At 40.2% G+C, this 18,410-nt stretch overlaps 1 protein-coding gene and 1 pseudogene across 2 annotated transcripts in view; one reads left to right on the top strand and one right to left on the bottom strand.

The window, feature by feature from the left end:
• Positions 1-1,229: 1,229 nt before the first annotated feature.
• LOC141355232 (uncharacterized) lies at positions 1,230-8,707 on the bottom strand (annotated as a pseudogene).
• Positions 8,708-10,000: 1,293 nt separating this feature from the next.
• Positions 10,001-18,410, top strand: part of mcf2la (mcf.2 cell line derived transforming sequence-like a) — a 97,237-nt gene continuing 88,827 nt past the window's right edge. The window contains exon 1 of one of the 2 annotated variants that reach the window (XM_073861267.1): positions 10,001-10,199. In XM_073861267.1, coding sequence (XP_073717368.1) covers positions 10,121-10,199 — 79 coding nt within the window. In that variant the 5' untranslated portion in view covers positions 10,001-10,120. Of the gene's footprint in view, positions 10,200-17,713; positions 18,218-18,410 lie in introns of those variants that run through there. The other variant, XM_073861264.1, reaches the window with a different exon arrangement.

Here is an 18,410-nt window from a genome sequence, read left to right as displayed (position 1 = left end):
GGCTCCTACGAGAGCAGAGATTGTGAAAAGCAGGGCTCCTGTGGGTGCAGGGAAAGTGACACTGCTGTGGTAGTGGAGATTGTGAGAAAACATGGCTCCTGGGGGAGCAGAGGGAATAGTACCGCTGCGGCGGTTGGGAAAAACAGGGCTCCTGCGGGAGTAGAGATTGTGAAAAGCAGGGCTCCTGCGGGAGCAGGGAAAGTGACACTGCTGTGGCAGTGGAGATTGTGAAAGGTGGGGCTCCTGTGGGAGCAGTACAGACATCACTGCTGCGGCAGTTGAGAAATTGTGAAAATTAGGGCTCCTGCGGGAGCAGAGGAAACATCACTGCTGTGGCAGTGGAGAATTTGTGAAATGTAGGGCTACTGCGGGAGCAGAGGAGACAGTACTGCGATGGCAGTAGAGATTAGTGGAAAGCAGGGCTCCTGCGGGAGCAAAGGGAAATGGCACCGCTGTGAAAATAGGGTTCCTGCGAGGGCAGGGGAAACATCACTGCTGCAGCAGTGGAGGAAAATTGTGGAAAGCAGGGCTCCTGCGGGAGCAGAGGAAACATCACTGCTGTGGCAGTGGAGGTTAGTGAAAGCGGTGCTCCTGCGAATCAGAGGAAACAACATTGATGCGGTGGTGGAGAGACAGGCATCTGCAGGAGGCAGGGGAAACATCACTGCTGCGGCAGTGGAAACGAACTCCTGCAGGAGCAGAGGGAAACATTACTGCGATGGCAGTGGAGGTTAGTGAAAGCAGGGCTCCTGCGGGAGCAGAGGAAACAACACTGGTGCGGAGGTGGAAAACAGGGCTCCTGCGGGAGCAGAGGAAACGTCACTGCTGCAGCAGTGGAGAGTAGGGCTTCTTTGGAAGCAGGGGAAACATCACTGCTATTGCAGTGGGGATTAGTAAAAGCAGGGCAGAAAATGACACCACTGCAGCAATGGAGAACAGATCTCCTGCGGGAGATAGCAAAAACACCACTACTGCGGCATTGGATTTTAGTAAAAAGCTGGCTCCTGCGGGAGCAGAAGGAAAATCAATGCTGTGGCAGTGGAGAGAGTCTTATAGTTTGTTGTCCTGGAGCTGGTGGGATCCACTGATGAGGGTTTGTTGGGTTTCTCTGATGTGGGAGCGGTTTGATGTGAGAGCAGAGGAAAACATCACTGCTGTAGTGGTGTAGAAATTGTGGAAGGGAAGGCTCTTGTGGGAGCAGAGGATAACCACTTCCATAGCAGTGGGGGTTAGTAGAGTTCAGGGGAAAAGGGATGGGGGCTCCTGCGGGAGCAGAGAAATGTCACTGCTGCGGCAGTGGATAAAGTCTGATAGTTTATATGGTCTTGGAGCTGGTGGGATCCGCTGATGAAAGTTCGTTGAGCTTCTCTGATGTGGGAGCAATTTGATTGAATGTAGGTTTTGGACAAGCGGTCTGCTGGGAAGCCAGATAGGAGTAGGACAGATTTAAGGTGTTTTGGAACCGGAAGCGTGTAACCAGACGATTTGAGTAATCTATGAAGAGTGGGTTTGATGTGGATCTACCCTGGGAGTCTCTGGAATGTAGGTATGCTAGGAGAGTCTGGTATGGTTGGATTGGTGTTTGGAAGTTGAAGATGTAAATGGAATGGCCTTTTCTCATTTGGTCCATCTTGCTTTGTTTGATGGAATAAGAAATGGTATCGTTGTCCAGAAGTGATAGATCTGAAACTGTTGGGTGATTATTTGGATTGAAGTTGCAAGTGATGGCCAGAATGAACATTGCGTAGAGTATGAGGGCGGTGTTAGTGGAGTGGTAAACTCGACAGAGGGTGGAGATGCATATGGTGAGTATTTCTAAGGTTACTGGCTGTCTTGCATCAGGACGGGTGGGTGGGTTCTTTGGATTCCTAATGAGCGTGGATGTCTGGGTGCTAGCTATTACTGGAGAGGGTGAGCCAGAAAATAAGTTTGTGGAAAAATTTTTGGATTCCGCTTAGGTATCCTTTAATGGAGCTGGCTTTGAGGTTCTTGTGGTGATTGAGGTAGGATATGAATGAGATGGTGAGTAGGGACAAAATCAGGAAACAGGTTGTAAGAAGAGTAGAAAGTCTTGAAGCTCTTTCAAGGGGGTAGATAGGTTTCTAGGGTTCTGGGGGATACAAAATTGCTATGTTTTCGGGAATTAGTAATGACAAGCCAGCTGGCCTCTCCAACTATGCACGGTATGGTGGTTCAGCAGCGCGTTAGGCCGTTGCTCTGGAAAAGCACCCCTGAGCAGGGTCCCGCGCACGAGCCAGCGGAACAACATCAATGTGTCACCTGCGGATGCGGGGCAGGAATCAATATAGGCTCGGGTTGTGTTCCTTATGTAAAACGATTGCGTTTCCCAGTATGGAATTAAATTAATGTAGCTGTTGGATAACAGGAGCTGCTTCCACTGCCAGTGCATGTGGCTTTGAAGTTATTTCTTGCGCAACTGGCAACATGATGTAAGTTACGATGTATGTCATACCAGTTTGATTTATAATTATACGAAAAACAAGGGGGGAAAGGTAGGGGTGTCTGGGCATGAGCTGCTAGCGGAGGCAGCCTCGTGCTCGAGCCCGATGGTGGAGCGGCAGGCCACAGACAAGGGAAAAGGTTAGAAATTAGACGGAAAGGCTTGTGAAGGCAGGGCTATAACGCCGCTGGCGGAAACATGCTTGAGCTGGATGGGAAACCTGTATCGCTGGGATATGTTGAATCGTGCGGTGCATGGCAGGCTGCTTTGGAGCAAAAAGATGATTGAGGCTTTGCGGCAGAATCTGGATCACAACCTGGACAGGCTGAAGGCCTGCTGGTGCGGTCTGACGAAACCGCTCTTGCGAGGATGGAAAACCTTTTGATGAGTAGAGATGTAGCTTTGTGATCTTTCCTTGTTTAGTTTGTGGCTGGGTGTGGATTTTGTAGATGGAAGAGTTGGTTGGAGAGAGATGTGAAGATTGTGGAACTTCTTAGAGAAGATGTTGGCGTTGGTTGATGTTTGTCTTAAGTTTAAGCAATGTTCAATTTATGCTGAAACTATCGAGGAATGAGGGTGAGTTGGTTTCCAGTCTATATAGGTTTCTGTTGATGCCGATCAAGTGGATACCTGATTGCTGATTGTCAACAGCTGGTCGTAGATGAGGTGATTAGGTTGATTATTTGAATGTGTTTCTCCCGAACTTTGTTAATAAAACATAATTTTGTGCGTGTATGTGTCAGTGCGCCTGCTGCGTCGCTTTTACAAGCGTAAGTTGGGTAACTATATTACCTATAGATCTGTTTTTGCCGCTCACCAGTTAACTGCTAAAATTTTAACTTGAGATTTACACCGGGGCACAAAAGATTTATACTGGGGTACGTGCGTGCCGCCTTCCTTGTGTTTTGGTTTCTCGCGCTGGTTTCACTGCAAACTGCGCGCAGCCAATGGGTGTATGACACATCATCGTAGCATTACGGTACAGTGTTCATGAGAAATGTAGGAAGTACTGCCATAGGGACAAATGTCCGAGAACAGAGCATTATGTATCATGCATGCAATGCCTCGTGCATCACCGGCCAAACTGGCTACTAAGTTTTTATTAACAATCGCCAAATTATATTAATATATATATATATATATATATATATATATATATATATATATATATATATATACTATAGTTATACATGGACATTAATTTTTACTTTAAAAACACAATTTCATATTTTGGAAAAACGACTGCTCTTCTACATGTAACGTCCTGATAAATATCAGTGGAGAATAATATTATTCAATGTGTTCCTATTCCAAAACCTGAAAATTCTTTTCTTTTGAGTGTTCACATAATATGTATGGATATTGACTATTGAGTTGCATTAAGATTTATAATTTAATTAATTTTTAATGATTCACAGATATAAATTCAGTAAAATAAACAGTAAGGGAAAATTTAATGCATTGGTTCAAGATGTGGATTTTGTTTTAAATAAAGTTGGAACTAATCTGACATCAGAGCTTGCAGAAAAAAGACTGAGCTCTTGCGAGAGAGATGAGGAACAGGATGGCAGCGAACGTTTACATTTCGTTGCAGTGTCATCCTGTTCCTCATCTCTCTCATGAGAGCTCTGTCTTTTTTCCACCTGTTTTATTCAACTTTTTGGGTTGCTGTTATACACAAACAAAAACAGCATTTAACAAATTTTAGGAAAGATTTGAAATACTTTAGGAGCATCATCAACGTTTGAATATTACTGATTTCACAATGATATTCATCTTTGACATGACCTTACTCAGCCAGCATTAAAGATATCAAAGATTAGGCTATATTTTTACAGACTGTTCTTTGCATTATGTAGACTGATTTTTTTTTAAACAGTGAATCGCAAAAATAGCTGTGTCTGGGTTAACAAAGGCAGAGTCATAATTTTTAAAGTTCACTATAACTTTTCATCAATAGCTTGTGCTTGTGTACTTCAGGGGTTAAAAACTTGGACATGTTCTTTAGCCATTGTAAGAACTGGCCAATCACAGAGTAAATGATCAATGTTTCTACTATTGATTCCCTTTTCATGTAGGATCTCAGATAATTCAGGGCAGCATATTAATCTTTGTGTTCCACCGAACTAGCAAGATCATAATTAGACAGATCTAAACATCTTGGATTTGTCATTTGGTCTCCGATGTACGAAGAACAGGCCCAAAATTACAGTAGTCAAGGTCAGAGCTCTTACACTAATAACCGTACTGTTCATTCTCAACAAGAGCTTAATGGTAATGATGTTTGTGAGTGTTTAACCCCATCTCTTGAGATTTTGATATATTTAATGTGATTTATTTGCACTTGATGTACATATAAGGTTGTGTGATTGTAAGTCAAATCTACTATAATTGTGTTTTTGCTGGTATTGGCTTTTTTGTTGCTCTTGTTTATTTTTTCTTTGGTGATCCTGTTTGTTAAGAGCAGGTATCATCATTAAAGAGCACCTATCTTGTTGCTAAAACAGCGTTAATTTGTGTAGGCTATTTTGTATAATACACGTGTTAATGGTTCAAAAAAACACATTATTTTCCACATACCGTACATTTTTGTAGCTCAAGATATATCTGCCTTTCTCAAATGCTCTGATTTTGTACAAAGCTCATTGATCTGAAAAGCGCTGTGTACCTGATTGGCCAGCTTACCAGTACATTGTGATTGACCTCTGTAGTGAACAGCGTACAACAAAGCATTTCAGACCCCTCCCAACTGCTATATTTGGACTGGATTTTGGTGGGTTAACATAAAGGTGTCCAGTTCGATCAGATAAGACAACTGACCAACATCTTTTATGGCCGACCTCCATGCTAAAGCAGAGAAGAAGAGGACATTTGATTGGCTCACACCATCTCTGCTTATCATCATTTCAAACCTCCCTTTGGCATCTCATGAAGGCAGGATGATTGTTAAAATTCCTTAAGGAAAAGCATTTTTTCAAAGTATTGGCTTACCAAAGAACAAATCTTTACAATCCTTCCACCAACAAAATGTACTAAAACCATTACCTATTGACTTGACTTGTTTAAAGACACTAGCATTCTAAATTACATCTTTTTTATGAAACTGTTCAAATAGGCACAGTTATTAACAATTTAATGAATAAATGCATGTATTATTATAGTGGCAGCCGGTGACTTCTTTTTTTGAGGGCGCTCGATGCAAAGTTCGTAACAACATATATGTAGCCCGTCATGTGTGTGCTTCCCTTTTTTTCTGCGTGTTCTGCACGTTGAGAGACCCTATGTGCATCACGTGTCTTGACAAAATAAGTGCCTGCTGCAGATGCGTCTAAAGGGTTTATAATAAAAGAGACGCTCGCGTTTGCCAGATATTCGCATAATCTCATGCGTAATCAGAGTTTACTGTTAAGGGAGTGTCTTGTGTGTATTTTGTTTTTATCATCAATTTATTTATCAAACGGTTTTGACATGTGTGCAGCAGGCACTTATTTTGACAAAACACATGATGCACACAGGATCTCTTGACACGCAAAACACATATTTTGGAAAAGTGAACCACACACATGATACTCCGAACACTTATTTAGAATTAGCACCCCTCGGATGAGGAGTCACGAGCCGCCACTGATGGTAACATTTTGCTTTCATGTTTATATTTTTTACACTCAGGACAATGCCAATGGTATTTTGGAAATGGTTTGGTAAGTGGAAAATGCATAGATGAAATTCTAAAGACAAAGTTAAACTCTGTATGTCATGCTATGCAAATGAGTTCTCATCCAGTTGTGGGCTCCTCGTGATATCAACAGCCAATCACGGTTCTGCATTAAGAAATGCCAAAATGCAAACTCCTCCTTATATATATTATAAAAGTACCTTTTTGCCAGACATTCCTGGCTCACCCCAAAAAAGAGACATTAACAGAGTACACACAAGTTCTGAGTCTCCTGCCTGCGTGCTAGAGACGTAAACAAAGTACCCCAGCTCTAAGTCTCACCCTGAAAAGAGAGACATTTGCAGAGTACTTCAAGTTCTTCTGAGTCTCCAGCTGCATGCTTTAGGGATATAGGGACAAACCCCATCGCTCTGAGTCTTCGGTCATGTGCTAAGAGACTGAAACAGAGCACCCAACTTCTTGTCTCCCGCTGGGAGAGACAAAAACAGATCATCAAAAAAACAACCAAGTTTGTGGATTTCTCTTTGAGATTTTGCAGCTCCTCGTTCTGAGTTCGACAACAGAGACTGAACCAGATCGACCACAAGTTCTGAGTTTCTGGCCTGTGTGTCCAGAGACTGAGCGGATCACACCACGTTTCAAGCCTCACATTCAGAAAGGCAATAACCTATGTCTGCAACAAGGTACAGCTCAGAAGAGCAAACCTACACTCCAAGGGACTTTCACCTGTGTGTTCCAGATTTGTTAAGGACCTTCTGCACTGACTACAGGACCGCGTCTATGTGTTCCAGATCACTAGAATCCTCCCGGTGCTTCTCAGTGATTAGCATTCTCACAGCACTTTGTGTTCAAGGCATTTGAACTGAACCTTGATATGTTCATTACATACAAGCGGGCACTCAGTTTATGTTAATGTTGTTCAGGAGGAAGGTTTGAGTTTAGGCAGAAACAGAATAATTAATCAATAATTTAGTGAGATATGTTAGTACAGGGGTTTTCAAAATGGGGTAACAGGGACCCCCAGGGGGCCCCCATGAGTTCTATGGGGTCCCAAGAGAATTTCAGACAATTTAGTGTTTTTATTTTAGGTTTCAAAATTAGATATATCCACTGATCTATATAAATGACTGGATTGCGCATAGAACGCTTGACGTAACTGCGTGAGGTGAAGCCAGCGCAGAGTTCGAGCCGCCATCTTGGTATACCCAACCGGCAGAGAGCGTCATTGACTTCCATTCAAAATCATGATTAAAATGTACCCCCTTTACAGCGTATCAGTTACACACGGTTAATTTTTAGAATATGTGTACGTTAATTATTTGTTAATTCTGGTGTTATTTGCAATGTTTATGTTTTAATCGGGCAGGATAATGGATTTATAAAAAACCGTTAAAGGCGGAGTCCATGATGTTTGAAAGCCAATGTTGATATTTGAAATCACCTAAACAAACACGCCCCTACCCCAATAGAATCTGGACCTTCTTTTGATAGACCCGCCCCACACATACGCAACCCGGCATTTGATTTGATTTGGTATAAGTGTGTTTTGGTAGACGGCCCGTCTAATTTTCCAAAGCGTTTTTCAAACATCGTGGACTCCGCCTTTAAGGTGAGTGTGTCTGTTGCATTTGTTAATGACACGGGTATAAATAAAGTTTTTTTTGACATTCAGCTACACTGTGACGGTCAGCGTTATTTCTCTAAATAAGTTTAGGTAACTTGTAAGTTTACAACATAATTACAAAACTAGCAAATTATTGCATGCACATACGGTACAAAGTATGATTATTTATTTAGATTTCAGAATAAGCACGTTTATTGTCATTAATACTAAATATGCTGCGGTCTGTCTTGATCTGATACTGTAATAAAGATGAATGTATAATAACTGATTAGGACGCAAAATGTACAACTTTCAGTAAATAACTATGTACATGCTTAAGACGTTTATGTTGTAATAATGTACAGGGTAACTTCACATATAAAAACGAAGACTAGTAAAGTGATGTTTTATCATTAAAATCTGATAACGTCCATTGATTTAATAGAACGTTTGGGTATACCAACATGGAGGCGCGGTGGCTTCACAAGTGTGACGTCATGCGCAATCCAGTCATTTATATAGATCAGTGGATATATCTCTTATTTCTTACTACATACATTCCAATGTGTGTTTCATTCTAGTCCAACCAATACACCTTCACCATAATAGTGACTTTAAAAGAAACAAAACATCAACATCTAAACCTACTTGATAGCGTTTTCTGCAGCAGTATTTTTACAGAACATTCAGAAATAATGTTTTATAACAGTTTAAAAATAATATAATGTAATGTTTCTCTATCGGTTACATAGCATGGAAAAAATGTTGTAAACGTTGTGAGAACATCAAGATATGACATTGTCATAAAATGACATGTAACATTTCAGTAACATTCACACAATCAAGAAACGTTTTTAAAACATAAAAAACTGGACGCTTCCTCTCGTCCCCCGTCAGAATCTTCCTTTCCTGGGGAGCAGTGCAGCGGTTCTCTGCTGCTGCTGGTTTTCTGCATCCTGCTCATCATGGTCCTGTGGACACTTTTGTCAGCTTAACATTTTTTGGGAATGTTGGGAACTTTCAAGGAACGTTCTCAGACCTTTTTTCTGTTAGCTGGGCACTTGCGTTACTCATTTTAACAAGCTGATTGATTAGTTACTGTAAAGCTAGCTATTTTTAATACTTGGTAGTAACGTCACTTATTTTAGTAGGCAATAATGAAAAAGACTAAAGTTGTTTGGTTTAAAATCTTAGATGAATTAAATCGTATGTTATTTTTAACAATGACTAAACTTATCGAAAAACAGTGTAGCTAATAATTTTACAATAAGTTTTTGTTCTCTATTTTGTAATCTACACCTTATATGTTTATAATGTTTATTTCATTTATATGTTATATAAACTGTTTTTTTCTTCAAGTTGACTTTTACACTGTCCTTGAGGTCTATACGGAAACGTCTACGTCAATCCATCCTGTAATTCTGCTTCATGTCCACAAGGCGTCGCTCATGTTTAAGAAAGTTAAAGCGTTTCTGGAATTCTGTCCAGGTGGACATACACAGGTAAAAAGGGATCCCTTACCAATCCTTCTGATGTGTCTTTTCCATTGCCATCGCTATCATCAAAGTAAAAAAGACAAAGAACCATTAAATGATCTTTACAAAATGTAAGAATCAAAGCTATATATTTATCCAGCATAAACCTAAATAACCTTTTTTGACCTTGACCAAAAATATAAAGGAACCATGAGGATCTCATTAGACTATTTCCTCAGTCTCTCTTCTCGATTTTATAGAGAGAAGATCTAAATGGATATGACAACACACACACACACACACACACACACACACACACACACACACACACACACACACACACACACACACACACACACACACACACACACACACACACACACACACAGCTGCAGGCTCACTGTCCTTATCAGCCCAGAAGTCATACAGCCACATGAATTTGAATGCACATGAGTACAAGCATGTTTATACACATCTGTTTGTAGGTCATGGTCTGCTTGTATTACTGTATGTATACTGTAGAGTGGGCATGTGTGTTTTTGTGTTGATTTAGAGGTGTGTTGCTGCACACAGAGGTGTGTTAAATGTTAACATGGTGACATCATTTATATATATGGCTTCTAAATGTGTGTCAGTGTGTTGCTGTCTCATCCCTGCTGCTTTGCTGAGAAATCCTTTCATGTCTCTCTCTCTCTCTCTCTCTCTCTCTCTCTCTCTCTCTCTCTCTCTCTCTCTCTCTCTCTCTCTCTCTCTCTCTCTCTCTCCGGGCATCATCTTTCCTTTGCAGCAGCAGCATTGGTTTGAGCAGCGAGACGGCTTCCTCTCGTCCCCCGTCAGAATTCTCCTTTCCTGGGGAACAGCGCAGCGGTTCTTTGCCGCTGCTGGTTTTCTGCATCCTGCTCATCATGGTCCTGTGGATAAAAATGGTTGAAGACTCCTTGCTGGAGCTTTTCAGACGACTCACTGCTATCTTACAAAAAATCGGTAGGAGGAGCTGCGAGTGTTTGTGTGTGTGCACGTGCTAGTGTGAATCAAATATTGGGAGAAATGCATGGTTGTTTCAAGCTTCATTTTGTCTTTGCTTTGTAAATATTTGGTTAGAATGCTTTTAGTTGATTTTGCTAGTTGATTAATTTATTTAAATCTTTTCAACCAGTTCAACTAGTTATTTAGTACTTCATACAGAAGAAAATGCAATGCGTAACTGTTTAGAGGGATCTTGACAGAAATGCAATATCATATACATAACTATATTATCAGTGGTGTATAAAGACCATACATAATGAACTGTATTGTTTTATTAGCTTAGAATGAGCCATTTTTATCTACAAACGCCACAGTTCTTCTTACATGGAAGTCACCGTCATGTTTCTACAGTAGCCCTAAACGGACAAACAGTTTTACAGAGCGCATTTCATTCCTACGTTGTCTCAGATGACGACATGTTTGTCCTGTGGCAGCTATTGTAGCTTCTCATTGCGTTTTGAAATTGAGGTTGGTTGGAATTTGCAATCTCACCACTACACGGCGCTAAAAAACCCACATTACACCTTTATTGGGTATCAACAGAGGGAAGGTTCAAAAGCACATACATCCTTCTGTATGTAATCCAAATAGTTCCAGTTTGTTAATATGTGTTGTCTAAAGTAATGTATGTTAACAACCGAAATATTTTGAGCTTATTTAGCGATTGATACATCAGGTATGGAAATAGCACAGTAAAGCTTTTATGGCAGCAACCAGTGTATGTTTTTAATTGTTTCCTATGGAAGCGCGGCACTTTAAAAAAAAAAAAATTGTGTGTCAATTCTCACATGCCCATCCAATCACAGTGGAGGAGGGGCGGGAGAAAATCACAACAACAAACCGGTGCATCGTTCAATGACTGATAAAGAAAGCAGAAGTATCACAGCAACCAAAGCGTTCAGCGGAAAAAGCTGGCAGCCGGCTGAAAAAAGCTGACAGTGGGCATCCGCCTGGCATTTCAGCCGTGTTTAAAAGCTTTGGTGTGCACCCCTCCTTAAGTTCAAATATGGCGGCTCATCGTTGACATTGATTCTTATTGGTTCTTAGTAGGGCTGCACGTTTTCAAGTTTTTCATTAACCGTTAACCGACACTCTTATCGGTTAATACTCGGTTAACCATATTGTGCGCGCCGCAACCCAGAGATACAAACACACGAGAAAGGGGTAGTTCACTTTTAACACCTTTAGTAACTGGTTGGACCACATTTGAAACAAAATTAATTTATAGAAATAAACCATCATTCTCAATTTTAAAGTGCTCCCACGTTGTGCTTTTCTTTGCCCCGCTTCATATTAGAAAACTGGTCATGACTAGCCTGGCTCTGCCCTTCTACGTGCTTACACTTGTACGAGAGTCTGGTTGGACCAGGCTAGGTAATGACTACTTCTGGTGGACATTACAAATGTCTGGGAGCGCTCTGGCGGTCTTTGGTTGTGCAAAAATGTATTACAACTAAATTCAATGCACGCCATTGACGCCACTTAACCGAGCAAAATGTTTCACTCGGTTACGCAATTTTTTACGGTTAAATGGTTAACCATGGACACCACTAGTTCTTAGCTATCAAGAGCCCAACTAAAGGAAACACTGATCACCATAACGATGGTTTGTTGAAATTTCAAATTTTTTTTATATTAAAGGCGCTCTAAGCAAATTTGTGTGATGTCACTTATTTTTGACGTTCGAAATGTTCTCAAACAAAACTCCTCCCCTCCCCCTCCCTTCCATGCTTTCTTGTCGTTTATTGGCTGAAACACTTTGTCATGTTTCGTGGTGGTAGGTTTGACCACTTTGTTTTTGTTGCAGTTTGTGGAGTCTGGGCTGTCTACAGCGTGTTCAGGGGACAAGCAGCTAGCAGATAGTGAGGAGATGTTTACTCTATGAAACAAAAAATGTTTGATGGCCTTACACGTGTGAATTCACTTAGAGCGCCTTTAATGGAGGGTTTATATGATTAAAATTGACAAATAAATGTTTACCATTGTTTCAATAGTTGCTTACTATCTGGGATATGACGCGCACACGAAAGTTTCATGTGCGCACGCGAAAGTGTCACGTGCGCACATGAACCTAAACTTTTTAAAAAATTCTGCACATGAAGGTTTCACGTGAGCACATGAAAGTTTCACGTGAGCACAGATTTGGGGCTCGGTAAAAAGTAAGTTTTTGCATTAAAACTTTATTTTATTCAACTTAAAAATATTAGTTGACTCAAAAAAGTTGTGTAAAATTGTAATTGTGTCAACTTTGAAGTTTTTCAATTGTTTCAATTTTTAAGTTGAATGAACTCAAAATTTTAAGGCAACAAGGTAACTTACCTTTTAAGTTAAACTTTGAATTTTTTATTTTGTCGTGCCTTACCTGCTCCCCCCGATCTTTTACTTTCTCCATAGTATTTCATACATCTTTACGATTTTGTAAAGGTAACCCTTGTAATGTTATTATAACCTATGTTTGTTAACATTTTTTAAAAGCTTTTCTAAGCTGTTTGCCAGTGGCACTGAGCTGAAACCACACCAGCACAATGAAACGGTGAACACGCACAGCATAAAAGCATCTTTTCTTAGACTTGTGGTCTTAAAAAAGTATTACGTGTCTAGAATTGGGTCATCTTTATTAAAGATGTTTTGGCCTTTAGCGTTCTGCAGTATAATACAGATACACGCTACTGTTTACATTGTGTGCTGCTGTTTGTTCAACCTGCTCGACTGCTGATTTTCCCACACACACACTTTTTACCTCAGCTGTGCTAAATGACTAAATTAAGTATTATTTAGTTTCTTTCCAGAAGAATACACCTAATATAATATTAAAACCCCTAGAATAGAAAGTCGTAATATAACTCCAGTAGTATTGATGTACCGAGTGCAATATAGAGTCAGATGACCCAAGAATTCATAGTTTGATGTATAGATGATGTAAACTGTGATCAAAATATTGACACAGTGTAGACAGTGTGAAACAATTTCTGTAGTGTTTATTGGGTGTTTAATACACAGTCTAGCCAAAGAGCTAATGCTGTCTCACAGCTGTCTTCTTAACATGTTCACAATCCTATCCACACATTTTAAAGTAATCACATGTCTCAATGCGAGGTGACATCAAACAGTCTATGATACTTTTAACACTGCAAAAAATATCATTGGACCAAATACCTACGCTACAAAATCAAACCACCCCTAAATTTGACATTGTCTACACAAAAAATTGTGTATATGAGGCTGAGCCTTTCACAATGCTGATAAAAACACTTACAATACAAATAATCTTTGTTTTCATCTATTTTGAATACATACAGTACAGTCGCTGTGGGTTGCTGTGGTAACTGATTTTGGGGTCTTTCCTATTTTAAGAGAGCTCTGAGAGAGCTCACTGTTTTCGTCTGTGGGATAACGTCCACCGTGGTAATAGGAGGAGAACTGGAGTAAATTACATGGTGTGAGGACTTTAGCCCAAACCTTGGCAAGCAGTTTCTCCTTCTCTCCACTATTCTCTGTATTCTCTTTAGAGAGTGCCAGGGGTGAATAAATGACAGAAAGTTCCTGTGAGTTGATCATAAATTGTCGTGCGTGTGTCGTATAGAAGTTCTAACGTGTAAATGTGAGATGTTCTTGCACTCTCAGGATGCTACGGTAGTACAGTAGTATGGTTGCCAGGGTGTTGCTAGGGTGTTCAGAGTGAGAAGAGCTACTTTAATTGCGTACTAGCTCAAGTTAATGTAACTCAACATCATACACACACCTTAGTGCATAGGTGCTGATTTCTTTATCTGCCGCTGGGTGCTTGGGACATCATCACGCAACACTTAGGTTGCAGTCTCATTTTCCGCATGGTTTTAGATGTAAAATGTGAAGCACCCCTCAGCTTATTCATCAAAGCATTGTAAATATTACAACTCACGAGATCCACATACACTCTAAAAATGGCTTGGTTGTTTTTAACCCATTCTGGATAAATATTGAAGTTAAAAATGACCCACCATGTTGGGTTGTTGTTATGCAAACATGGGTTAATAACCAGTGTTAGGGGTAATGCATTTCAAGTAACGTGCATTACGTAATAATATTACTTTTCTAAAGTAACGAGTAAAGTAACGCATTACTTTATAAATGTACATATTATTATTTAAGTTACTTTTTTAAAAAAGTAATGCGAGTTACTTTTTAGTTTAATTAATTCGAAAAAAATAATGTACTGAATTAAACTAAATGTAGTCACATTTTAGGAGCAGTTTGAGTCAGAAAACAGACATGGCAGGCCAGAGCTTGACATTTTTGCGATGGAAATATGCAATTGCTGAATGCGGAACTTTTCAGTCATAAAACTGAAAGAGATCAAGCCTCAGACAAGTTATGCCGAGTTCAGACTGTATGATTTTCAAACTAGTCGGGTCACCTGTGGTTTCACACTGCGTGATTATCAGGGGAAGCGTTTAGTCGCTGCTGTTTCACACTGCATGATGGATTGGCGACAGGGGTTTTCATACTGCATGACTTTATCGTAAGAAGAATCGCCGATAACTTTTTCCCGGTCCGCAAACTACGTCTCACAACCAAACGCACGCGAGAAGTGACGCGAAGGAAACAGCGCGAGGTCACGCGTGCAAGACCGGAGTTCTCACGTGAGACTGGGATTATTATTAAAAATAGTCACCCGCAAGAAGTTTACCATACACATTGCATGTGCGCTCATTTGCAGCAGAAAGAAGAAGAAATAAAAATTATGAATGAGGAAATGTTTGGAGAGACTCCTCCCCGAACTTCCAGCTGTCCTGTATGTTGCTCTCTCATTGGATGTAGGTCATCGCCGATGTTATTGTCAGTCAAAACACATTTCACACGGAATGATTTTGAATCGCCGACCGGTCCAGATATATTGCATGCCAGATATCTCACGGGTGTCAGCGACTCGTCGGCGATTCTCTCTGATCGCGTCATTGATAATTTATACTGTGTGATTGTCACTCACGTGCACGAGCATCGATTTGCATGTGATTTCGGGCATTTGTCGGCGATTTCTCAAAACCTGTCGGCGAGTCAAAATCAGGGCTAAAATCGTGCAGTCTGAACTCGGCATAAGGAAAAGTAACGCAAAAGTAACTTAAAAGTAATGCATGTATTACTTTCCATGAAAAGTAACTAAATAATGCATTTAATTACTTTTTTGGGGAGTAACTTAATATTGTAATGCATTACTTTTAAAGGTTACTTTCCCCAACACTGTTAATAACCCAGCGGTTGGGTTATTAAAGAGCACCAATTGTCTGATTCACGATTTTACATTTCCTTTGGTGTGTAAAGTACTATTTGGACGGGATTAGTTTTACATAGGGAGGGTGGGGTAAAGCAAGTTTTATCAGAGCTTCTCAGTGATTTTAGTCCTGTCCGAATGCTCCATGTCAGTAATCATTACGGACAATGTCAGTAAAGATTACAGCGACTTGTACCTTCTGTAAAAAGGTCCGGAAAAATTACCTTAGGTAATACTAATCCAGTGCGAATAGACCAGCTGTAAATATACACGTAAATCGCGTCATTTCCTTTTAATTTGCGGGTTTCTTTTAAATATAAAAGCACTTAAAGAAGCACTTGCATTCTAGGCGGAAAAACAAGTCAGTGGCAAGTCAGTTTCTGAATAACAAGACACATTTTTTTTTTTTAAAGTCAAGTTTACTTCTCAGAGGCACGGAACTGTTTCTGAAACTGACGTTCTCCCCGAACTCAAATTAAACACATTGTTAAGCGTTTTCCTTGCCTGTTTCATGTTGTTTGCACATCTAATATCAAGAAGCAAGGTATGTGCACGTGACGACGAGAGGTTACGCGCTGCACAATCGAGTTACCCCTCCCATTTTTGAATGTTTTACTGAGATTTCTAATCCCGTCCGAATTGACCATTAATATTACAGACGTCCTGTGGTACAATTACATTACGCCATCTACCCCTGTAAAACTAATCCCGTCCAAATAGGGCTTAAGTGTGTATTAGTGCATGTTAACGATGTGCAAAAGGTACAACAGGTAGGCAACAATTTACTTCCTGGGATCGGTGATGTAGAGAAGATCAACATTATCATAATTCATCCCGCTTCGGACTCACAGCCTGTAAGTTAACTTTTGTCAGAATTGCATTGTGCGCAAATCTTTCAAACATGGTAAGGAGCTTCACATTTCCGGCTGACGTCAGAGGTATTCAGAGCAATCACAACGTACAGATTAGATGGCCAATCAGGGACAGTTTTGTACAAAATCCATGCGTTTCAGGAAGACAGGAAAATCTGGAGGTACAAAAATGTACGGTATGTGGGAAATAATGTGTGTTTTTAACAAATACAAAAAATAAAGTTTTTTAGCAATGAAATAGGTGCTCTTTAAAACAACCCAACATTGGGTCAATTTTAACCCAGCGGTGTGGTCTGTCCAATATTTGCCCAGTATGGCGAATTTGACGTTTTTTTCGTGGGTGCTTGGTCATTTCAGTGGGTGCTCGAGCCCCGGAGAACCTACTATGACTTAATATGCTATCAGGGTGGGAATTGTTTATTGACTTTATAGTTTTGATACTGAGCTATTGCTATGATCATCATACTTTCAGAAATCAAGCATTTACCAAATATGTAAAACTGCTCTTTCCCTTAATCCAAATTGGAGTTTGTGAAGGAATTGCAGAGGGTTCATGAGTTGATGAAAAACAATTAATAACAAATAATTAAATCATAAAATGTTAATAAATAATTTAAAACATTAAAATTTTAAAACAGATAAAAAAATAAATGTTTTTGAAGTTACACATGCAAATGTACTATTAAATTATTGAAATATTTACTTAAAATCTCAGGGGGTACTTCAAAGTAAATAATTTAGGTCAAAGGGGTTTGGCTGTTTTTATATAAAGCTTATTAATTATAGACAAACCTAACCCCAAATATTTTTCTGAATTAAAAGTTTTTGTAAATCACAGTACTAAGAAGGATTTTAGGGTGCAAATGTAGACCATATGCGTTTCACTTCAAGGCCCCCCTGTTGCACAAAACAATTGTTGAAGCCCCCCCACACTCTTTCTACACAATACAATGTTCTAGAGCTTGGCATGACTAGACATATACATATTCATAAAAAAATAACCAAACAATAAAAAAATTACATTTTTGGTTGTTTTATCTTATTTTAATGCTTTTTGTAATTATTTTGAATCATTTTAAGTCATCATATAGCCCCCTTGTAAATGTGTTAAGCCCCCTCTGTGGGCCCCATGTTGAGATGTTGCAGAAAGATGACAATATTTATTTAAAGACAACTTGTTTTGTTAGTCAGTTTGACCTCTATGTGGCGCACAAGAATGCTTAAGATTAGTGTGTGTGACTATGTGTGTGTAATTAGCACAGCAGAAGGGGATTTGCGCTAAAACTCGCCCTCCCCTCTCCTCCACTCTTCCTCTCTCCTCTGCAAGAATATGCATGTGTTTGTTTCGCCAGCATGTGTGAACGCCGGGACTTCTCTGTGCGGGTGAGAAGAGATGTTTCTGCATGCAGCATTGCGTTTGCTGCATCTTTACAGGTGCTGCATCTGACACCGGAAGCCTTTTGAGATCAGAGTCGAACTGCTGTTAGCATTCCCAGCGTTTTCTTGGATCAGATATAACTGGCTTAGGATTTCAGTCAGTTCATATAGCCTTTGTGCAGTCAGGATTGGTTTGGAACGAATGAAGGTCCATCCAGACCAGTTTTGGGCTGGTTCCAAGAGGTCAAGCCGAGCTAGGACCGGTTGGGACCGGTTTGGATGTGTGAAGAGTTCATCTTAGGGTTCCATGTCTCTGCACGAGTTCCTTCAGGAGGGTCAAGACGTCCCACAGCGGATCTTGTCTCGACTGACCCAGCTCCTCTACAACCTATCGGCTACTGTCTTACAGGGGGTCCCTTTCTCTCCTTTCACAAGCTTCAGCCGCAAGAGCTCGTGGAGGGATTGGAACGATGAGAGAATACAGATCTGTTTGTGTATTTGAGACTTTCGAGAGGATGGTGGTGGGCGGGTGGGTGTTAGTTGGCTTTTAGATAAAGTTTTGCAGAGGAAATAGGATAGAAATTGGTCGCTGTTTTTGTTAGGTTGTGAATCCTTTAAAACATTCACATTTTAAGTCATACCTAAAAAATTTTGCACTGCAAAAAATGA

This window comes from Misgurnus anguillicaudatus, chromosome 3 (assembly GCF_027580225.2).
Source record: "Misgurnus anguillicaudatus chromosome 3, ASM2758022v2, whole genome shotgun sequence".
Classification (NCBI taxonomy): domain Eukaryota; kingdom Metazoa; phylum Chordata; class Actinopteri; order Cypriniformes; family Cobitidae; genus Misgurnus; species Misgurnus anguillicaudatus.
This window is presented reverse-complemented; position numbering and strand designations above follow the sequence as displayed.